The 24,917-nt window shown below is 38.2% G+C and overlaps 1 protein-coding gene and 1 long non-coding RNA gene across 2 annotated transcripts; both read right to left on the bottom strand.

Moving 5' to 3' along the window:
• Positions 1-60: 60 nt before the first annotated feature.
• On the bottom strand, positions 61-11,606 carry LOC139966554 (tyrosine-protein kinase CSK-like). The gene is made up of 11 exons (XM_071969712.1): positions 11,584-11,606; positions 8,738-8,777; positions 8,347-8,411; positions 7,059-7,229; positions 6,432-6,542; positions 5,850-6,019; positions 4,964-5,083; positions 4,256-4,370; positions 3,506-3,599; positions 2,975-3,056; positions 61-2,757 (listed from the first exon to the last, which is right to left on the bottom strand). Exons 4-11 carry the CDS (start codon positions 7,159-7,161, stop codon positions 2,653-2,655), a joined length of 900 nt encoding a protein of 299 aa, XP_071825813.1. The 5' UTR covers positions 7,162-7,229; positions 8,347-8,411; positions 8,738-8,777; positions 11,584-11,606; the 3' UTR covers positions 61-2,652.
• A 2,173-nt stretch (positions 11,607-13,779) lies between these two features.
• LOC139966547 (uncharacterized) lies at positions 13,780-22,272 on the bottom strand. The gene is made up of 3 exons (XR_011792694.1): positions 21,795-22,272; positions 17,127-17,324; positions 13,780-16,686 (listed from the first exon to the last, which is right to left on the bottom strand). It is a non-coding gene; the product is annotated as an uncharacterized lncRNA (long non-coding RNA).
• Between the last annotated feature and the right edge of the window lie 2,645 nt (positions 22,273-24,917).

Genomic DNA, 24,917 nt, shown 5'->3' with positions numbered 1-24,917 from the left:
GCAAACAGGTGTGATGTCATAGTTTCCCACTGACAAATAATGTTTTGATTTTCAGTCTATTGATTTGACCTTGGATGGGATATAGGTTACTAGTTTATTTAAAGGGGATGTGAAGTTTTTAAAATACCAATACCTATGGTACTAGTATATTCACATAATGGATGCATCTAATTGTGGAGTCTAAAAATAAGACGTAAATTTTAAAGAAAACAAAACATTATTGATCAGTGTGCAACAATGACGTCACACCTGTTTGCTATAAGTTACCTTTGATACGAAAGGTGGCAACTTCAGCTGTCAATATCTCAAATACTGTACAATGGAATAAATGCAAATTTCACCAGAATGCTTAGATTTGATCTGAACTATTCTTTAATACCGAACGCAATTCACTCATGGAATAGAAACATTCCTCAAATATATTTAATATTTGTCCCATAATCAAACCATTCTCTGTATTAATTGCAGGAGAGCCTACAAGCTGTACTACATTCTAAGCAGGGAAAGTGTTTTTCACTTAAAACCAATAAGTTCTATGAAGGTTTCTTCTCATTCAAATGCTTAAGTGTTGCTTTATATTATCATTCCCCAATTATGACGAATACCATTTGTTACTATAACTTAACATTCAAAAAAGATATCAATACCAATGAATTGCTTAGGTTATAGATATCAAGACATTGAATGAGGAAACATTTCTCATCGAAACAGTATATGTATTCAAATCTTGGGAACTTTTCAGGCCAAAATACTTCATTTTAAGATATTGTTACTGATATGTACTTTCTTCACTGTAAAAACTGTACAGTTCATCCATATTGTATTACTTACCCTATTTCACTATAGTTAAACACCCTACCCAACAGCAATTACTGTTCCTCTTATTTCCTCAAGTATTTGAGTGCAAGTGAAATTGTATTTGCTTAATATGTCTCAGAATACATTCTGTGACCTTTATCTATTTATTTAAATATCAACGGTGCCGATTTTAAACCAACCCATCCAAACCCTATTTGTGTGCAGGAGATGCTGTATGAAGACCTATAGTCAGGTGTACTAGCAGCATCATGGTTTATCATCGTATATTCAGGCGTTTCCTAAGCACATATAGTCGCTCATTACCGGGGACGCCTGCTTTGTAATTTAAAACAAGAGAAATGAAGTATTTCCCCATATCTAATAAGAAAATAGTTTCAGTTTTGTCGTGGAGAACACGAAAAAGTGTTTATTTGCAAAAAATTACAAGATCATCGTATTTTTCGATTGCGAATTTTGACAGAAAGCTAAGACACTGAATTTACAAAAAGTAGACATTTTGATATAAAAGTTTCGACAATATCTTATCTCATGGGCGCCTTTATCATCTAAAAGCTGTTTATATAAATTGACATATATCATGATAAATGAAAACAATCTTCACCAACATTTGTTATAGTCGCCAATAGTAGATATACAGTTTTCTTAAACTTAAATTACTTTTGTGACAGAATCCGTTCCTTTCCATACAACGCAATTACTGGTCACTGTCACCTTGTAGTGTAAGAACGATGTAATGTTGTGTGTGATGTACAATGGTTAACATGGGCGTCAATTCAGCGAGAGAGGGAGCCATGTCGCCCTTCCCACATTTGTAGTTCGAAGGTTATTTGCGATATTAAATATATCCCGATGCAAAGGATAAATAGCTCCCACACAATAGTCTAAAAAACACAATTTCAATGCGCGACTTTGTTAATCCAACGCATTAAAAATCAGAAGATTTAATTTATTTGTTTGTCCTAAATATTGTTCAGTAAATATTTTACCGCCAAAATTAAAAATCAAACAAAGTTGTCGTCAACAAAGGATGCGTGAAATTGCAGTTTCCGCAAGTCTATAGGTGCCAAACATCAAAGCATTGTATAAAGAAAAATGTAACACAAACGTGATAAAAACATCAACGGTATTACACTTACAAGGACTCGGGATTCGAGATCTAAAAGAAATATTTCGGGAGATTTTTCTGCAGAATATCGCCGATATTACGTCCTTCCGGCATGAAATAAGTGGTTTACTCTTTTAGGGCAACGTATCGCCCAGAGAGATTGCCGAACCTATGTGCTTTACTAACTGCACTGTCCAAATGTCTGAGTGAAAGCAGTTGACACCCACAGTGGAAGTTGTCAACTAACAACATCAGTTATTAATGAAATACAACAGAATACAACGTATAGACAATGTTGGGTCTCATTCAAGTTTTCATGCAGAAACATGACTGACATGCGGTCGTTATTCTTTGGCACAAAAGGTTGGGATCAAGCTTGTATATGAGACCCCTGGACATTAGGGCCCTGGTTCAATGAACCAGCCATACCGCCAATTGCTTCGCCTCTGCCCATTTCCTTTCCCACTTTGCAAACCTTTTTGGGATGTCTTTGAAAGTCGAATATAAATAATAAGTATGAATAATGAATCTTGAATTACGTTCCTAAGTCACCGTTGTTGAGCTGTTTGCCCGCCGTATACACATGGAAGTAATAGTTAATCATACTGTTTTACATAGTTACGATATGCGTCCATTGAATTCTTCACATACAAGTCTTGCCGGAATGCTTAACGAAAGGCAATGCTTTTGTAATATATCAATTGCTAACATGAGGCGTATTTCTTCTATCATTCTTTTCCTTCCACGTAGTCGTCAGTTGGAGAAATCATCCGTGTATACAAAGATGATACCGGTATCTCATAGAAGCTATTGTCTATTAACTTATCAAAAATCTGTCGAGAAAAAACAAACAAACGGAAAACCTGTTATATCTATACTTTGTAGTAGACATTGTCTTCTTTATATTTTCTGGGTTTGATAACGTCACATTGATATATCACCGTGATAGTATAAATACGAACATTTCTGCCATGCAGACAGGATAAAACGAGCAAGGATGTCAAGTTGTTTCCTTAAATACTGTTTACTGTTGTAATCTAAAATAAGTACCGTTTTGAAAGAATCCCTCAGATGGTGTATAGATGGTCGAAGGGACATGTTTTCACTCCAGCATTCAAATAAAAGCGTGTTTCTGTGGAACAATAACAAAGTCATTCGAAAGTCGAAAAAGTCATTCTAAATTCTTCAGCAAATGTCTAACCTGACCTCAAAAAGACAAAAGAAATATAGTATACCTGGACCATGATGTAAGACAGTAAGAGTTGGGGGTCGGGGAAGGACACCAGATATAGATAAATCGTGTCTAATTTGAATGATACTAAGCAGTATAGGGAACCCTTTCTCCTCTCACTACTCCAATGCGGAAAGTGACATTCTATCAGCTGTGGGTTTATTTCCTGAATTCGTTGATTAATGTTCGTGTAATTCGTCGTCAAAAAATGGTAGCAGCCAGTAAGTGATAACAGAAGTATTAGAAATGATACAAAAAAGTGTAAAACCAGACATATGAAGTAATGGTTGAGTTCCTGGAAATGAGAGTATAGAATCGACATTTGTAACTAATAATCCCTATGAAGCTACCTTAACTGCAGATATTTCTCCGGCCATGGCGTCTTTGGCATGGGAATGACATCCCCTGGCTTGTATTCCTCATTAATTGGGAAAGGTTTATAACCTGAAAAAGCAAACAAATACTGATATCCTTACGTTGCAGTAGTTGAACCTTTAATGTTTCTAAATTATTACTCTCACCTTACCTTTGTAAAAGGTGTTTGAAAATAAAACAAGCCTTTGCAAAGGAAGCATTCACTTACTTCGGTTTTCTTAATTACTTAAACATTATAACTTCGTTGATTTGTGCAGATAGCAGTGGTCCTAACTATCTTAGTAACAACATACTTTCTGGTATCAAGACAGAATATCGAGTCGTGCCAACTTAACTCTGCGATCTCTCTTTAGTATATTTCACTTTTATCAATCTTCTGAACCTCTGAATTAACTTGTGGGTTTGGAAACGTTACCGTCGCCGGATCAAAAGCCAAATAAATGATAAACTGAAGTCGAACTGGTATCAAATTCGTGGATCTTCATTTTTTAATCGTGAGTACCTCAATGATTATTTACTATTCCTATATATGCGTGACAGTATATATACATTCGCTATAGCGTCGGTATATAGTTTCACATTGTAGCATTTTGGTGTTCCGGCAAAGTAAGGTATAGCGAAGAAGCTGATTTGACCTCTTTATGCTCGCATACTTTTTGATCGAATAATATTTACAAAGCGTTGGTATTTTATTTTCATGATAGTATTATTTGATTGCTTTTCACCAGCTGAAATAATTTCCCATATAACAACAGCTGTTGACCAGACATCACTCTCTGCTGAATATTCATTTCGGTCGAAAGCTTCTGGAGCGAATTGGTTCAACGTCACCGATTTCATCTACAAACAAAATTAGAAGTTAGGACAGGTTTTATTTTTTTTTAAAAAGGAAAGAAAAGAATGTTAAAGGAAGAAACAGTGAGATGAGAACAGCTGTTCTTTCAAGGCATTGAATTACACCGGAATAATAAACAAAAACAATTTTATATCAGTGAAGAATGAAAAATTTCCAACAAAGATTAACTTCTCAGTGCGTTCGTAGCAATAATATACATTATTTGTATGTTTGTCAATAAACGGGTACATTTAAATTCTTTCTTTCCTTTTAATTTTCAGCAAAAAGAGCAGTTTAAATAATATAAAGAACGCATAAAATTATAAAAAGGGGTATTTAAATTACAAACGAGAAGTAATTTATGAAAACGAGCATTTTTGAAGTTATCCCCCAAACTGGAAGGGCATGTGCCCGGCTGGCCCGTCGTCCCTGATTATGAATGAATAATTTCATATTTCTTTTCAGGCTACTTCCTTTACTTTAAATTTCCTTAGCCAAACATTATATTAGGAGAAGTTTTAAAGACTCGACTCATTTCGTCTGCGTAATGAGATGCACTTAGGACCAGCAGAACAATTAAGGGAAACAGCAGGTTTACCTCTGATTTCTTGATGGCGCAAATTGTTGGTGCATCCTCAGCAAGACAGAAGTCATACAACTTACATTGTCCCTGTTTGGTGTATAAAATCTTCTTCGTTGAGAAACAAGGATGGAGAAACTGTGGCGGATTGGAATTGATATAATTTTCATGATTGCCAATCATGACATAAATCGTCGGGTTTCTTCAGCAATATCGAGGAAACATTAATAAAATGATACTATTGTCTAACAGTAAGTAATATTAATCAATACTGCATTTCAACGGAGCTTAAGGGGGAATAAATACAAAATCATTGATGGAGATGTGAAGATGTATAAAGTCGACGATAGTTTTTCACCGATAAAATTTAGACTGATATTTAATTAGTAACTATAGATCACTTAAGCTGTTAAGAACAATAGAGATCATGACACCGGTTTCTATATCGTAAACAACTAATAGTTTATGTTTACTGTGTTGTATAAGCTGGGGGGAAGGTCACATCATAGATATGTAGTAAACAATACATCGAAACTCGAACCATGGCTCTTTAACAAAAGAAATGTCAACTAATTTTATAAACAAAATGAACGACGGAGAACTGACTTTTAAATTCGAACCGGGTAAATAAATGTTCGAACAGAACGGGATTTGAACCACGGACCTCGGAGGTACGAGCCCTTTGCTCTACCAAATCAACAAATACATTCAATTATTGTAATCGTAACAAGCGTTCCCGCAAGGTTAGACACAATTTAATCACAAGGCAAGATATAAAACTCATAAAGGGACACATTTAGCATTTACATATCCGTTTGTACACGGAACCAAGATTGATTACTGAGTTTGCAGCGAAACCAAACCAGCTCAACTCTATATTTTGTCAGTCACGGACGAAACTCACCCCGTAGGATTTAATGACTTCCATTCCTTCAAGTACTCCTGACAAATGTTCCATAACATCTCGCACTGACGTGACGCTCCTCCCACTTCCCTGACGTGAGGTTGGGTCAAAGTTCAAGTAATTGTCTAACGTTTTACACGCAAGATGTTCAGTTATCATATTTATTTGATCTACAAAGAAGAGATAGTTACTATAGAAGTTAGTTCACATTAAAACACTTAGATCTTGTGGAGTTACCAAGAGTAACATGTTGTTGTGTAGATGTTTCACATGGCAAGCAAACAAATTGCACCCACATTTTCGTAAATTATTTTACGAAAATGAGAAGACACCTTTTTTCCCATATTATGTCCCTCTTCATATTCCCCGTGCCACCATCATCGACCTCAGGTCACGGTGCTGTAACCCTACGCCCTGACACTATGCACTGCGTCAGGCCTAATGTTTTTTCTCACTGCATGCAAGAAGCATAACATGTTTCTCTTCTTCACAAATCTCTTAATATTAAGATCGGGTGCAGAAACAACTTACAACTGCTGAAAAAGAAAAGCAAAAACTTATATAGAAAGAATAAACACTCACTATATACGATCCCAATTCCTTCAATTTTCGTGACTTGATTCGTCACAGGTAGGTCTAAAGACGTTTTCACAAATTTGTCCCAGTGGATGTCTCTGTGTTTGACAACTCTTTCTACGAATCCGAGGAAGAAAGTGAAAATATTGGTAATATGCCTTAGTTCAGGTACACGTGAGTAAATCTTTTCGAAACGATATACCATGACTGAACGTTATTTCAGACAATGTAACATATGTGACAAATTTGAAGATCTGTGAATCACTTCAATATTTGTTGACAGAACTTTTTTTTTTTAATATCTGCATATTTTATTGCTCGTGTAGTATTCTTCACGGAAGCATGTCATAGAAAATCAGTTGAATTAAGACTTGCCTAGGCCCTATACTCTGGGATGGGAGGGGGGGGGTCACATTTGTTTATGCTGCTGTTAAGGAGCACCAAACTGGCTGTAAAATAGTAATTTATTATGAATGCCCCAACCGTGCAGTGTAATAATTGGATTTGGAATTATAATTATAAAATATCGCACCAACCAGCCGGGTCCTTATCATCTTTGTGTAGGATACAAATCTAATTCTATACATCTAGTTATTGATATCAGATAAATCGATTATATATATATCACTTTACCATCAGAGAGGGTTGTTAGGACTACACATTTGGTGACCCCAAGAGAGACAGGTATTGTCCCCATCCACCTCGTGTAAAGTGTCCCGGTCTTCATCTTTAACATAAGGCAAATATCGTCTTCGTTAAATAACCGATTACTTCCCGAAGTGTCTGTTGTTACTGTAGAGTAGTCTAAAAGAAAGGCAAACAGGCACATAGTCATCTTCTCTTGTAGAAAAAAACAATATTCAATATTCCTAGAATGAAATATGTGAACATCATTTTTATAAGTTTAGGTAACATTGAGAACGATCCTTTTAACCAAGGGCGGCGGAAGCACTTTCAATCTGGGGGGGGGGGAGCACCAACATCAAAGGGCACTTTGCAGAAATTCGATTGGACTGATGCAGCATTATATTTAGTACCCTTTATAACTCTTATTGTATTATCTTATTTGCATATACACATCACTCCATCAACGTCCCCCCCCCCTCAAGGAAAATATGCATATAGCACTGCAATATCCAATGTGCAAATTGGGAAACAAGGAACAAGTTTTCTTTTGAGACAAAATGAGGTGAAAACATATAGTTGCTAATGTAGGAATCATCTGAATTAGAGTTTATTTCTTGATAATATCTTAACAATTCTTTTTTTCAATTCGAAATAGCTTTGAGTTTGACCAACAAAAATTCATTAAAAGTCAGGGGCGTAGCCAGGATTTGCAAAGTTGTATGCACGACTATCTGAGCGGAGCGCCACCATTTGTTGGCGCGGAGCGTACAAGAAATTTTGGGGTTTTACAAACCCCTTAGATGGCCGGAAACGGCCCTTCCCGAGTGTTCATTCTGGTTCCCTGGCCTCTAATTGCTAACTTGAGACACCTCAATTTTTATGTAGAAAATGGGCAAATTTTTAACCTGAGGAAAAGTGGGGGGGCGGGGCACGTGCCCCCTGTGCCCCCCGGTTCCGCCGCCCTTGCTTTTAACTTTAGTTCATAATCGCTGTAATTCAACAGTCTTTTTAAATAATTTACCTATGCATTTATGATTCCATGTCAAAAGTAATGAAATCAAGATATTAAATACATAATCAGACCTCATTCACTACCCTGACTACACGAATATCCTTCAGCTTTGAACTTGTTAGTTTTCATTTTCGTTTCTTCCCCCATAATTGTTCTTCGGCGAGAAAACGTTGAAATTTTTTATTTGAACATCCCTATCTGTAGACTAGTCACTAGTTCATAGAATGAGCTTTACACATTCAAAATCAAAACGCAAATCAAACATAATTTTCATAAACCTACATGTCTCGATTTCTCTTTCATGATGTGAAGTATTAATCGCATCTGGCAAGCTGGGAAGAACTGACCTTGGAGGAAAATCATACAGAAAATGACAATATGATTAGCCTGGGATGAAAACAATACAAGGCAATTGTCATATTTAAACATACAATGTGAGTGTCCAAATCTTTACAATAGAAAGAACTATCCATATTCTAGACTGAAACTCTCAGTTGGTTAAAGTTCGAACTGTATAATGAGGCAATGGGGGTCTTGAAGTTTTGAAATTGTATCACCAAATTAATTAAGTCCACTTCGTTATGTCTCCCTCCCTACAAAATGTGCCTTGATGAAGTAGAGACATGCCTAGATTAAGTTAGTAAAGTAAAGTATTGAATATCAACGGCTTTACCTCGGTGTTTGCTGACGTGTTACGGGTACATTCTCTTCATCTGTGAAAGAATATGGAAATTTACAGAGCGATTATAGTTTTTGGGTAAACACTTCATTTCGTGCTACCCGACTCCACTCCCTCCCCTTACTCCTTCCACCTCGATGTTACCTTAAGCAATTACGAACACAAAATATGGTTATACAGAGTAATATATCATACATTTAAGGTAATATAGTTATCTTTTATTATATATTAAGGCAGTAAATATTTCATTTTCGCGCACTGACCTTACCTATTTTAATTGGATCAAAGATGTTATGTCCATTGCATGGAAACCGAAAAGGTGTTTGGTATGATTAACTCCATCAATTTTATGCATAGCAATCAATGTGCTTTTCAATCACAGCAGGCTGCGTTACAAAAAAATTGTGTCTATGAATACATACACATGGGATGAAATATACTTGCTGGCTTGTTGTTAGCACAACAAAGGCTTAGCCTAAGTTCAGACTTACAAACTTACAGAAAACAATAGTTTGGAATTATAAATATAAGATGTTAAAAATATTTATGAAGATGTAAGGTTTGCTAAGTCTATTACTAATCCTACAAGATGAAATATCATACACTCACTTCGGCCATTTTGTGTTTCTGTCCTGTTTACTGTACGCGGATCTCTGGTTCTTGCTCTATTACATCGGGCCTCACAATGTAGCTGTCTTCCACACGTTTTAGCAATGACCAGTAAGAGCACAATCAGAAAGACAATGAATGCCAAAACAGGCAACGGAAAAATGACTTTACTTCCAGAAGCTTCGACATAGGCTGTTATATTCGTGGTCAAGTTTCTACCACGATAAGATACAAAGCAGGCTAATGTTATTAGGGTATCTTTAGTCAAATTACTAACATCTATTTCTAAGTAAATATAATCTGAATCATTTGAACTTGAATATGAAACATGTTTCGGAATATCTACTATATTCCATTGTTTGTAAGCAGAATCAACATTACTCTTACAAGAAAACATAATCTTCTTTCTTTCTTTAACTGACACATTCGATGTATTCGTAATGACAGTTAATTCATCCACAAATTGTATTGGACCAAATGAACAATGAGCACTGTAACTAACCATCCCTGTAGTAGATTGCACAACGTAACAGTAAAACATACTGTTGTTCCATTCACTATAGAGTTTAGTATTCAATTCAACATATCGATGAGTTTTATTCTCTCCAAGTGTAATGGACGAATTGTTTATCAATGTCAGCGTGTTTTGTAAGGAGAGGTTTATTCTTGGATTTCCTTCTTCTGAGATACAGGTTATATCAAAAGGTTCACCAATTTGATCAGTGAAATATATTGGATATGTAGAGCTGGATGTACACTGTGGATATTCACGTCTTGGGCTGTATAGCACTATCAATGTAAGCTCCTGTGGATTGAACGTAATATGGTCCACGCATAGAAATGAGTAACCGTTAAATTCCCTGGTAACATCTCTAATAGTTAAGTCATTAATAAAGTCTGATCCATTCTTTGTGGAGTTGAATATAAAACTGTCATTGCAATTCTCAACCAGCGTTGAATTCATCACAATCTTTGCCTTATAGTCGTTCTTTAGTGTATCTATTCGGAACATTGTGATACTATCTTTACTTATATAGCGTAAGGTCACTGTTTGTCCCTCTGATCGGATTATATGTTCCTTCCATATTCTATCAAGCACAATAGTTTCCTCTCCAAAGCAAAGCATAACTAAGGTTGCTAAATTGACAAGGAAAAACATTATTTGAATTGGACTGGCGGCAATGGTTCCAAACAAACAGATTTTCCCTCTCCTCTCCATAACTAAGCAGCTCGTGTAATGTCAGCAGATGATTCCTGGATCAAAATGATTCTTACCCTGTCAGATAGTGACTCGTATAGACAATTTGTAAAACGAAACGACGCTCTCTTTATTGAAAAGTAAGATACAGATACCGCAAGTGTCCGACATTAACTGATGATTTCTGTGAGCCCCGCCTCTGAACATAAGGTGACACATTTGTTGTGACTTGATTTATGACGTCACAGTTTCAAAGGTCAAATGTCATTGAAATGAAACAGTTTTGAGCAATGCCGTGTGTGCCAGAATGACAAAATAAGCCGAATTATCCTTCGCGTGTCGTTAAAGGCGCCGTTGCCTGAATTGGACATGCCACTCGCCAACTAGAGGAGTAACAATGGGGGGGGGGGGGGGTAGCAACCCAAACGTCGACTTGAGAACGACGGGTGTGAGAAGAAAATTGCGGTTTCAGGAAACGTATGACGTTGTCGAGGAATTTTTGGCGGTTTATCTCAAAAGTTTGACGCTTTATCTCAAACCTCCCTTTAATCTCAAATGTTTGTATGGTAAACTGGTTAATGATTGGTTGGCCGCGGCTAGGATGATCCTAGAGCACAAATAAGCAATAACTGCTAAATATTAATATGACTGCTCTTACGTTTTTAACATATACATCTGTTTATACGTTGTCTGTCTGTTTACTAAAATACCTATTGTAGACACAGCTGGAAGAGATGAATGACTTACCCTTTCCTAGCCCTGTTCGCAATGATCTATAGTAAAGTCCACACGGTAGCAAATCTATGTTGAAGGGTATGCTCGGTTGCGTGTCGAAGTTTTGGACAAAATGTGTACTTTTTATATCAATAATATGTAAAAGAACTATATTTTTATTTCCTGCTTACATTTCTTGAATAAACACACACACAAAAACTAACAAGTATACATACAGTCACATTCAGCCAGCAGTGCATCACATACACATTAACAAATCCTTAAGTTACTATACTACTGGCCTGTTGCTGCCTCTTACCACATACACCTCCCTGAAGTTGCGGTGAATAAATCAGTGATGAGATCACTCGGGAACTTCAAGCGGCACTCCAAGGTCGAAAATCTTTCCTGGCGTCGGATGGCTGGAATGAAGATGGAGGATGATACGGTCGCTCCGAGAACACATTTAACTAACTCCATCAATTAAAAACAAACTTTTGTTTTATTTCTTATAAAAGTTTCATCTCATATTGATATTTTTGAAAAATGTTTGATCCAATAATGGATGACCTCATCTACTACATTCGATACGTTACTATTCATCAATAAATGTCAACATAAACATCCATAGACCTCGGCTTACTACACATTTGTCTAATTCTTTGATAATAATTTCATATTAAAAAAAGATTTTCTTGCTAGATTGATGAGTTCCTTGACACTGCAGGATCCTGCAGTTGCTCACCGATCGTCTGTTGTTTAAGGATTACCAAAGTCTGATCCGACAGATTTTTGCTCAAGTGTATCTCCTATGTCATGGATCAAAGAACAGCCGTCATAAGATTCCACATGAGATAAACAAGTTTTACAAATCATACTGCTGTTTCTTATATTCTAGTTATTGTATCCGGCGAAATTGTGGAACTCTTGTTTCGCGTTAAACTTCTATGAACGTAATGAAATGGTATCAATAGATCAAAACTCACACGCTTACATCGGCTGACTTTATTAATTATGCAGTGAACCTATTATCACACCATTAAGTAAACATTGATTTTCTTTTAAATCCAGCAACTATATATAGTACACTGACGTACACTACAGTGTGACACATGTACTTCCGTGTATTACTTTCAATAGTAATTAAAAGAACATTTGAAATCATTGTTTATAGTATTTTCGAAACAAGTATCACCGTCCGTAATTAGTGTCCGGGTTACTCCTTAATTTAATCATCTTCCTATCTTTGTAGAGTCAGTAAACATTAACTGCCACATTTTCAAATGAAACAATTTTTGATATAGTATCTCTGCACTATAACTCATAACTTTATAATCCATTGACAGAAAGTGCTCTTACAAAGAAATGATCTTACTCCAAGAACAATTGCTTCAAAAACACTTTGTTCTTCAAATAGTATGAACTCTGAGGGGAAAGTGAATTTCGACAGGTCAGTTTGAGTGTGTCATAGGCACGTGAGTTTTAAGGTAGCTCGTTGCAAATATTAATATTCAATCAACTGAATAATTAGAACAAATAAACTAACCTAAATGTAGTATAATTTTGAAAAGTATAAATTCTGATCGGGTCGTCTTTTCTGAGCTTCATCATTAGTCACAAATACATACAATTAATACGCATTTCACTCATGAATAAAATCATTCCTCAAACATATTTAATATCTCTCTATTAATCCATACACTCTCCATATTCATTGCAGGAGAGCCTATACAAGATGTACTACATCCTAAGCTGTGAATGTTCTTTTCTTACCGATATACGTTTAAGATCGCTTTCGGTATCTTTCGATACAGACTATTTCTCAGTCAAATGTCTAAAGATGGCTTTCTTCAGTTTATATTATCATTCCCAAATTATTACGTAATCCATTTGTATACCTAGTCAACACCCCCCTCCCGCCCCCCCCCCCACTACCACCAAACCGTGTTACACATTGAGGTCATATCGTATTGGATTTTAAAGAATTAAACTCAACCTATCCAAATGTAATTTGGATTCAGGAGATGCCGTAGAAGCATTCTTTTAACCTTCATGTAAACTCTATAGTCACATTATTAGGTCTGTGTCACATAGTTAATTTACCGTTTGTACAGATTACACCCTAGTCGGGTATAGTACTGGTTTCATTAATGTTTATTCAAACAATGTGCCGAGAAGGTAACCAACGTGCAACAAATATACATTCGGAGTGAAATAACAGTTGATTCTGTTCCTTGACAAAAAATATTGAGCCCTTACAGGCGTAACAAAATATGCGGTTCAGTCGATTCACTGAACCGGGCCCAAATGTCCAGGGCCGTAAATGTTGGTTCAGACTATTTGAGCAAACGTATCACTCCCATCGTCATATTTGTGAAAAGGTATCTAAATGAGGTCCAACAGGCTCATGTCTTTGCCTGTTTTATTTCTTTAACAACTGTTTTGTGTAATTAACAAACAAATCCTGCTACTTTCTCTCGCATATAGTAATTGCCGTACCGTGAAATGTGCCTTCACTGTAAACAATAGTTAGTCAATATGACTAAAAAAAATTAGTCACAACGATGCCTCTATCGACCAGTTTCTTCTAGTCATTTGACTATATAACATTAGTTTTGTGACTAATTAAATCAAGTTTTCTGACTAATTAAAATTAGTCCTACTACGATGCCTCTATCGACCAAAGCTTAGTCCAGTGACCAAAAATATTAGTCATTGCAACTGTGACTACTTATTTAGGTCACAAGACTAGTTTAAGATTAAGTACTTTTTAGTTAAGAAATGAGATAGTGACACAAATTATAAGTTTCATGGAAATTTTTATTAACATTCAGTATTAATGCAAAATGTGACAAATCAGCATTCCATTTAAAAGTCATCTCATAAAGAACAGTAACAAACACTAAAGGTTTAAGAACATTTAAAACTAAAATAAATATTTATGGGACAATTGGGAAAACTTATTTTTACAAAATTGTCAAAATCTTTTCCCACAAAACATCTTGAAAATACTTATGGGATTACTTTGAAATGCTTAGCCATTAAGTTGGCAATGCTCAACAGTTTTCAAACAATTTGACCCCCTGAGGACCTATACCTACAATTTCTTAAAGGCCCTTATTGTCCACTGACCATGCATCATTATGGGCTTCATCAGTTTCATCAAAATAGCAGCATGGAAGAGATATGGACAGACAGAAAAAGGGAAAAATTGCGAGTGCACAGCTCAAATATAAAAATAGAAGTTTAGCCTATATTAATTAATATTTAAATATAAATATAAATATATATAACATATATTTAATATACACAAAATAATATATCTTATTTATAAATTTATTTTTAAAAATAATACCCCATGTCAAATCAAATGGTATAAAAAGGCCATGAGTAGCTCTATATAACCTTAGCTGTTAAAAAGGGCCAGAAAATATCCTTATAATTATCATCTCGAATTAGGAACTTGGAAGTGATATTATTATGAGTTTCTGACCATGGATGTGATGGTACAATATTAATGCAGAACATGTAAGTCGAATATGTTATTATCCTTGAAGCAACATTAGGGTGAAAAGAAAACAAAGTAGTTAAAACATTTCTAGAAGTACTTTATCACAAACTATAAGCTATGTCTTGAATGGTAGAAACTTACCCTGTAGGTCAATTTTTGGGGTACATTTTAAATGAAGTCCCCACATTCAATCACACTAACCCCATTTAATGATTGTAATTTTTTCCAAGTACACTGAAGTCCAAATTAAAGACTTGCCCGATATATCAAACATCATTTGCTGATAATTTGAACTTTGCTTGATCCCAAAGGTGTGCGCAAGTACACAAACAATGATCTTATACACTACACTTATGTGGGGCTTAGGCATGCACTATAGCATACTAGTAGTATGACCAGTGTGCATTATTGAATATAACCGGTGTGCGGTATTATGTGTATGTAGGCTATATGCTACAATTTCTGCTGAGAAATTATTTGTCATAAGTTTGGTTTATGACTCACCACAGTTTTTTCTATAAATCAATGCTGAATACTCAAGTGAACTATCTCTTTGCATTACACAAAAAAATATCCTTCCTTTTTCACTTTTGACATACAGTGTGGTCAAGTAACAAAGGCCTAAATGCATTTGGTTAAGTATGTAACATAGCCACACTCTGTAAATGTAATGTAAATTAGCCATTTACATTGCAACATTGGCACAGTATTCATGGAACACTATCTATGGTCCTTGGTAACACATATCACACATTATGCTCAATATGGTTAGCAACATCTACATGTTCCCCAGGGGAGATCCCATATCATTGCAGCCATAAAGCGGTGCAAATGCTATATTTTTTAATTACCTCCCGGGGTACCCTATACACCTGGGCAAAGAGAGGCAATTGAGATTAAGTGTCTTCATTAAAGATACATACGTATCGACCAGGTTGTTACATGAACCCACGATCATGGAATCCTGTGTTCAGTGCCCTAACCATTCCACCACAACTTCTGTATGTCTTTACGTACTGTGGTTATTTCACTGATTGCATAATGCGCACTGTATATCACAGATTGTTCCTTATATTTAAGGTAGCATACGCCCATTAAAAGCCCCATTGACTTACACACTAAATCACAAAAGTGATGTGGTCTCTTAGTCTAGATAGAAGTTTTCACTGGCTCAATGCTACCTATCACCGGATAGCTGACCAGTTGGCCTTTCATGGCACTAACAATTTTCTGTATCATGACCATGTAGATATTTTGCTATTCGAGCCGGAAGTTTTCGTCACTTGTTAACAAACCTCTTCACTCAGTGGCAAACAGTTTTCCTACGCTACTCCTGGGAAGCCTAAAGGGGTCTAAAACTGCCTCAATTTTCTCACCACATGTACTTCCATTCATGTTCTCCAACATGCAAGCCACAAAAAACTAGATTATGATTGATAACAGGTCAAAAAAGATGTTCTCCGCTGCATTTGGCACTTACCTGAAGGAGAACGATCGAGGGGATGGATATAGACTCTAAAAGGAGTATGCCACCTTAATTGAGAGATGAATTTTTTTCATACCAAATTGATACTTTTTTATAGTCGTCACATTAAAAACCACAACAGAATTCTATGCAATTATCATTTTTGGTCCATAAAGATGTCTTTTCAGAGATTTCAGTATGCACTGTGCAGTGTGTAAATACACATGATATGAGCAATACTGTGTAAGCAGTAACCAGGTCTACGTCTGCAACAACATTTCCAGTCACCAATTTTGATAAGCTTGACCAAGTTGGGTGCATTTTTGAATTCTTGCAGGTTTTATTGGTATCCGGGTCATAGTCCACTTGGTCTCGTCTGGCTTGCCATACATGCAGAAACATCATCCAGAGAAGGGTCAGCGGGGAGGGCTTTTTCGTCTCTGGCTCTGAAATGTGATGAAAACTACTTTTGTTTAGCTCAGCCGGCTGATTCCTCCCAAACTGACCTACAGGACACACCCCAATGTATTCCTAAACTGTTTGGAACATGTTAAACTGATACTGCCTGTCACTCCAGTGCAACTGTTAAGTTACTAAGAATAAGAGAATTAACTTGAAGGTGTTCTTTGCCAAAACTGGATCATTGGGATTTGTAAACCACAGCCTAACTGTAACAGTATGTACAGTAGTCTAAAGGAAAGCTTACTGAAATGCTATCTAGATACACAGTTCACCTCAATAACATATCCAGTCCATTTAAAGCTTTATGCATAGGTTGTTACAATATATTAAAGACAGGTATTAGAACAAGAGGTAGATAGGGGGCATAATTTGTGATAAAACATTCAAATTTGTTGCTCGTCAAAGAACAACAATGTCAAATTACCTTATTCTCCATGGGTGGCAAGCACTGGTTCCTATAGTTACTACAGTAGATCTCCCATGATGTATCAGGATATCTATTTCTGCTGTCAGAGTTGTTTGGAATTTGTTGTTACCTCATCTAACCAGTTGAGTCCATTGATACAACAACCATTCAAAGTATATAGCTGTGAATGCTGAGGACTTGGCACATTATCTTTCTCTGAAAATTGACAAACAACAGAAAATTTATGATAGGCTGAGTAGGCTCAAATCCCCTTGATGCACATATGCTAAATAAGACTCAAAACATTCTCTGTCCAGGATATTAGCACTCAGCAGCCACTCCACTTAGGATACAGAACCCTAGAACATTGTGCTACAGCTGGTGTAGACTTGGTCTAGGAAGTAGGATACTAACATAGCGCCACTTACGGCCACTATGAACCTTATGCCTAGGCCTAAGCTAACAACATTATGGGTATTTCATGCATTGAAACTGAGTTTTTGTCCTTAGTTTAACACAAGGTACTTCCAACTTTAGCAAAAAAATCCTAAGATAAGAGTACCATGTACTTAAGACTACATGAGCAGAGGGCATGGGCGTCAATCCAGGGGGGGGGGGACGGGGGGACACGTCCCCCCCACATTTCGATGGATGGTTGAAACAATATCAAATGTCCCCCCACACATTTGGAAAAAGAGTAGTGTCGTGGCTCTATTTGGTTACGGCTTACACATCTTAGGATTCATATCCTCGAATATCACTCAATGTTGCTGAATGGAGAATTCCACCCAGATCTCGTGAGTTGGTACCCTGAGCTCTCCAACAATCTTAAGCTTAGTCTGCCTTTATTTCGAGGCCAGTTAAATTCGTTGTCGGTTGAAGGGTATGGACAAATATTCAAGTTGATGAATCCAGTGGTACGGGCTATGTTTGGTGAAGTCGAAGCTCTCTTGCGGTTGCTCCTCGTCTCCTCTGCCAGTTCGACGGAAGCCGAGAGATCTTTTAGTGCTCTGAGGCGTTTGAAGACAAGGCTACGGAGCACCATGACTCAACAGAGGCTGAACCATGTGATCGTGTTCCATATTCATCGCGCAGGGACGTCGTTAGAGGGGGTGTGGGTGTGTCTCACCCCCAAGCCATGGTAAAACTGACGCTAGTTGGAAAATTGGAGTGCGACAGTCGGAATTTCCGACTGTCGCACTCTAGCTTATCTAGGCCTTTTCATGTAAATTTTTTTTTAAATTTCGGTCAAAATTGACCTTTAACCGGTCATATTTACCACGTTTTCCTTGCCACTTTGGGAAATTGTTTCTCGCGATTCTTATACTCCACCGTACAAAACTTCTTATGATTTTGAATACTACAAAAAAAATGCCTAATAGAGCTACCGTCATAGGCGTAGGAGCCCAATTTGTTTTGTGGGGGGGGGGGGGGGGGGGTGTAACGACTTGCCCGATAAATATAACCAAAATTTTTCGCGCGCTACGCGCGCATCACACATGATCATGTGCATATCATACAGGCATGCATCGGTTTTTACATCGTATGCAAATAGCACACAATCATTTTCCGTCTTATTACCCTTCCGTATTGGTGATAATTGTTGGGTAATAATAATATCAGTATAACCACTGAAAAACACATTGCAAATTATCAAAAAAGCTATCAGCATATTGCCCGAATTTCACAAAAATATTTGGTTGGGGTGGGGGGGGGGGGGCAATAAGTTTTTGAAATGAGTGCCAGTGGGTACAAATGTATCGCAACAAGTTCGTAACAGAAGTGCAGTCGCGAAGGATTGGGTTTTCTGACTGGCACTGACCGTATCGTTGACGAGTAGCGGGAGGGTGGGGGTACAAAGCAGCAGTTGGAATTTTCTGGCTTCAAAACCGATTTTCAGCCACTACACCCCCCCCCCCCCCCAATCATCAGGCCTTAGCTACGTCCCTGAGTACATGGTGGTTACATAGTACGCTCCGACCAGAATTCACCCGATAACCAGATGCAAATCCACCTAGCAACCGAGGTAACTTGCTTGGGGACTCCAACGAACAACTACTGATTTATTTTCATGCCTTCATCACTTTAGCCACCACTCACATGGGACCTATTCTAAGTCTGACGATACATGCGCATGTGTGAGGTCCTGAAACATAATAAAAGTTGTTTGTCTTGCTATCCTTGTTTTCAAATTTCATGTAAATGTATTCTCGTAGACCTAGCAACCTGGTTTAACATGCTGGCGCCAAATTTGCGCTAAGCTCGCTATACGAACTCGGATATGGGCTGTGCCTTATTAGTTAGTTATTTAAATTATTAATAATGGCGTATGAGGAAATGCACCATTTTGTGGTATGACTCCTAGGACAGAAAGTCGAGAAACTCACATGCAGTCGCGGCGGATAGCTTCCTTCACCTATATGTCCGGGGAAATTTTGGGACATCGTTCCGATAGACCAGAGGTGGGCAACCTGCGGGCCACATGCGGCCCGCCAGTGATTTTTTTGCGGCCCGTGAGATGTCTCAAGAAAAAGAAAAAAATCAATCTATTTTGCATCATCACCAAAAACGAGCTAGCTGCTTAGAATTTATCTGCACTTATGATGCTGTCAGGTTGATCTATTATCACCATTAATTATCAACAGGACTGTATTGACATTATGGTTTTGTGAATACAGATTAAGTACACACACCTATTGCTTGAACGTCCTCGGAATCAAAGGTTTGAAATCAGCAGCAGGCCGTTGGTTAGGTGCGGCCCTGTCAATCTTTCACTCCTAAAATCTGGCCCATTCATTCAAAAGGTTGCCCACCCCTGCAATGGGCCTATATCTGAGGCCCTGGGGTCAGTGGCGTCGTGCCCATTGGGGCCCGGGGGCACAGGCCCCCCCCCCCCGAAAAAAAATCAAAGGTGTCATAAAATTTTGTCATAATTTAAAAAAAAGAAAGTGTTTTCGAAATCGAAAAGTAGACTAAATATTCAATTGCTCTTTGATGGTCGTTGCGGATTTTCCACACACCTCAAAGACGACATATCGGGATTAGTAATGCCATTACCTTTGAATATGTTTGTCCTAAGCTCGCGTTTGATACAGTCTCAATTAACCTGGAAAATAATCACTTCGTTATCGCGCGTTTTACCTTAGGTTTCGCTACTTTCACTTTTTCTGCCCATGTTTTCAAACGGCATGGCTTTTTCTTCACCCAGTCACCACTTCTCACGGGCATGGGCGGCAAGGGCGGCGGAACCGGGGGGCACAGGGGGCACGTGCCCAAACTTTTCCCCAGGTTAAAAATGTGCCCATTTTCTACATAAAAATTGAGGATTCTCAAGTTAGCAAGAGGCCAGGGAACCAGAATGAACACTCGGGAAGGGCCTTTTTCCGACCATCTGAGGGGTTTGTAAAACCAAAAATTTTCTACTACGCTCTGCGCCAACCGATGGTGGCGCTCCGCTCAGATAGTCGTGCATACAACTTTGCAACTCCTGGCTACGCTTCTGACTCTTAGTGAATTTCTGTGGGTCAAACTCAAAGCTATTTCGAATGAAACAAATTTGTTAAGATATTAACAAGAAATAAACTCTAATTCGGAAGATTCCTACATTAGCAATTAGCATGATTTCGCCTCATTTTGTCTCAAAAGAAAACTTGTTCCTTGTTTCCCAATTTGCACATTGGATATTGCAGTGCTAGTATGCATATTTTCCTTGAGAGGGGGGGGGGGCGTTGATGGAGTGATGTGTGTACAAATAAGATAATACAATAAGAGTTGTAAAGGGTACTAAATATATAAGGCTGAATCAGTCCAATCGAATTGCTGCAAAGTGCCCTTTTATGTCGGTGCCCCCCCCCCCAGATTAAAAGTGCTTCCGCCGCCCTTGATGGGCGGTGATCATGGATCAGCCAACACGAAAATGTTTCGATATCTTAAATGTTGGGCGCTTCTGGGAGACGAGGAATTGGTAAACTTAGGAATAAATGGCGATCACTTCCTTCGAGAATATTTCCCAAAATAAAAAATTGCCGGACATTTTTATCAATTTTAGGGGTGTTGCTTTCTGCCATAATGCACGGGAAGTGCCGTTTCCTGCAATCTGAGGGTTTGCCAGAAGAAAAATTTTCTTGTACGCTTCGCGCCAACCGATGGTGGCGCTCCGCTTAGATAGTACTTACGGCCGGAATACTCGGATCGATTCCGTCCCCCCCACGTTTCAAATCGGATTGACGCCCCTGGCAGAGGGTAAGTTCCACTCTGAAGATCTTCAGTTTAGAGTGCACGAAATGCAGACCGGGTTGGTGGTAGACGAAGTGGTGTCTAGAAACTTGACGTAGGCTAGCCTAGTACACCACAGGCGCTCGTAACATTATAGAATATAGGCCTAGCCTAGTGTACTAGCTAATAATACACATTTATATAAAATATGTCATATAAGTGTGTATTACTGCTACTACAGTACTATTCATCTACGAGCGCATGTGGGCTACACTAGGAAGACTAAGCTCCTACTAGTCCTAGCCTAGCTTCGTCCTAGCGTTAGCAACAGTTTAGCTTACTAAGGCCTACCGTAATAATTTTACCCATACTTTCCAGCCTAACATATAGCGGATATTCAAACCTTCATTGAACATTATGTCAATTGTGTCAATTATTATTTATTAGAATTTCAGTTGTGATTGAACTTACCTAACTGGCGACAATTTGAAACTGCTTCTGACAATTTGTTAAATGATTATGAATCTTCTTATTTTGTTGATAGCCCTGTTCTATCTGCAGTTAGGCAATGACCGCAATGTACGACGTACGACGTACCACGTACGTGCATACAGTATACATGTAATCGCCGGTCGTCGTCTGATTTTTGGATATCTGATCAGCTGAGCACACGGTATTCTACGGTACGATGATTGGATAAAAATAATGACGTCATTGGTCAAAGCTGAAGGTTATAGAAAGTAAACAAACAGAAGACTAGAACATTCTCGTCACGCTTACATACATGATATGCATAGTGAGTGTCAAAAAAGTTCGTACAAATTTATGTGACTAATTTATGTTAGTCGAGCGACCATGCAAATTGGTCTGCAACCAATGAATTGGTAATGACTAGCTAAATCTAGTCACTGTGACTAGAATTTTGCCATTCGTGACTAACTAATGTTTACAGTGTTGTCGTAGTTATGCACTTCAGACAAATTCCGTGAATCGTTTCGAATCAGCAGTATAGGCTTATGTTAACCACGTTTGATCAATACCAGGAATGCACATATAGGCGTAGTAACTGGGTGGGGCAGAGGGTTCCCCTACCCTCCTCTTCTTGCAAAGTGGGGGGAGTGATATATACATCTGCCTCCTCACTCTACACTGTATGGATACACCCCTTAGTTTTATTCAGTCGGGGGGGGGGGGGGGAGTTATACTTGCTTGTGCCTCTAACGTTTGAACAGACTATAAGTATTAGTCGTTTTCTGCCGTTAACAAGACTAAGGTTACCACATTTCAGTTTGATATTACTTACAAACTTACAATTTTATCATTACAATACTATATTTTACACTATATACAGGCGCGTATCCAGGATTTTCTAACCCGGGGGGCGCGAATTACTATCTAAGCGAAGCGCCACTATCGGTTGGCGCGGAGCGTACAAGAAAATTTCTGGTTTTGATACCCCCCAGATCACCGGAAATGGCACTTCTCGGGCTTGAAAATGAGCAACCAGATGTACACTTTTGCCTGAGAACCAAGTATTTCCCAAAAGTTTTTTTCCCCATCCATAACCTTTTTGAAGATTGTCATCAGTCACACATCATGTTCGACCTCATTGCATATCCTATGGATCATTGCTTTTGTAGGTGATTCTACGTCACGGCCCACAATATCCGAAAGCCCCACTTTTCAAGGTTTTAAGCCCATTATTTGTTGAGAATTTGAAAATTCACATTCCTCGTGAATAAAAATCACTTGAAAACATACCCATAATGTTGCACAAAATTCTATCTATGGACAACCAATATAGAAAAACCTCCTTTAACCCCTGACAGACAGGTCAAAATTGCACGAGTAGAGGAAAGTATGATGAAGAACGTTGGTGAGGAAATTTTGGAAAATTCCGACACAGTTAATTTCTTGGTGTAGAAATATTGCAACCTCTTATAATGGCTATTATAAAACTTGGTTTCGGAAATGACAAATAGCAGATATTTGCGATATCAGGTATATCGAAACCGAACACTACACACATAGGCGTAGGTCCCGTAGGAGGCGGGGCTGCAGCCCCCTCCCCCCTTCACGCAACCAAATTTTTCCCATTTTTTCGGGCACCTACTGAAAGAAAAATAAATAGCAATGAATAGCTTAAAAATGATCTCCTTGGTAATTAAAATAAAGTTGTAAGCTTGGCCGACATTACTACTGTAAAAGAGAGTTTTGACATAAATGGATCTATATGCTTTTTCTCCATCTACCTAAGATATTTGGTTGTTTACATTAGCATCCGGCGGTATACTATGCAACTTTCACGGATCTTTAAGGCACACGATGCCATGCAATGTAATGACTGATGCTTGCTTATATGACATTGGCATCGACATGTTAAACGCGCGCTTTGCGCGCGAAAAATTTTGGCTTTTTTTTGGGGGCAAGTCGTTACAGCCCCAAATCCAATTTGGCTCCTACGCCTTTGACTACACACATAGACAGTTTTTGAGGCTGTTCATCGTGGAACATGCATTTTTGCTCACTGATATCATGTTATATCTGCTCTTTGCTTTACATATTCGAACAGGCGTGTAGCGAGTAATTGCCAAGGGAGGGGCGAAGCCTGTAGGCAAACTATCTAAGCGAAGCGCCACCATGAGTTGGCGCGAAGCGTACAAGAAAAATTTTGGCCGAAAATGCCTCCCAGATCGCTGGAAATGACACTTCCCAGGCCTTGTAAGTTGCATCTAAGCATTGTCTATTTTGAAATTACTAGCGATGTCGTAAAGAAAATTTGCTCGGGGGGGGGGGCGGTCGCCCCCTTCCCGAAATGCGTCATGTTCCCCGACGACTCGATCGAGTTCAAGACCAGCCACAGTTGGTTCCATATAGCACAATTGTACAATTGTTAAGGCGTCCATACACACACACGCGTTATGATAGACCATATATAGTATTTATATAGATACATTAGTGAGAGAGGAAAAATGGAAACGTCAAAAATGGAGTTGTCGGTGTAACGGGTAGGGTGAGGCGCACACCTCCGTAATCCTTGATCTGTCACTGGCTACCCTGTGTATATAATTGGGATCAGCGCTTTAACTATGACTGTTCCTCTTTCTCTTCCCGAGGTCTTGGCTATCTTCTACTCCCTCCTTTTCTCCTTTTTCTCTCTTTTTTCTTTTTCTTTTCCCTTCCTTTCTCTCCTCCTTTTCTTTTTCTCCCTCCTTTTCCCTGTTTTCTTCTCTTTTTTTCTCTCCTCTTTTCCTTACCCGGGGGGCGCGCGCCCCCAACGCCCCCCTGGATACGCACCTGATATATATATATATCATATCTACCGACTGATGTAGAGAGAATCAGTATAGACTACAGAGGTAACACACAAATCCTTCATAACTGGAAACTAAGTTTCGGGCCCTCCTTCCCCTCCCCTGCATCCCTCTTACTTAAATTACAAAGAGGCCAGCAATGAACCCAAATCCTCTTAATGTTCAAACACTTTTTAGAATGAATCGTAATGTGCTCACAAAGGCTATGTATCTTTTTAATTCCATCGTCTGTATTATTGTTATATTATTCTTTGTCGTTTTATAATGTTAACACTGCATT

The sequence above is a fragment of the Apostichopus japonicus genome, chromosome 4 (genome assembly GCF_037975245.1).
Source record: "Apostichopus japonicus isolate 1M-3 chromosome 4, ASM3797524v1, whole genome shotgun sequence".
In the NCBI taxonomy this organism is placed as follows: Eukaryota; Metazoa; Echinodermata; class Holothuroidea; order Aspidochirotida; family Stichopodidae; genus Apostichopus; species Apostichopus japonicus.
Note: the sequence above shows the minus strand (reverse complement) of the source record. Positions and strands in the feature narration are given on the sequence as shown.

Bases quoted from the DNA above. Each gene is read 5' to 3' on its own strand.
- LOC139966554 (XM_071969712.1), bottom strand. From the start codon at position 7,161: ATGTTAAAGATGAAGACCGGGACACTTTACACGAGGTGGATGGGGACA. The intron at 3,600-4,255 runs GTGAAAAGCAAT...TTGCTTTTTCAG, and splicing joins ATGGGAAATTATTTCAGCTG to GTTATAAACCTTTCCCAATT. The intron at 3,057-3,505 runs GTAGCTTCATAG...ATTGTTCCACAG, and splicing joins GAGAAATATCTGCAGTTAAG to AAACACGCTTTTATTTGAAT.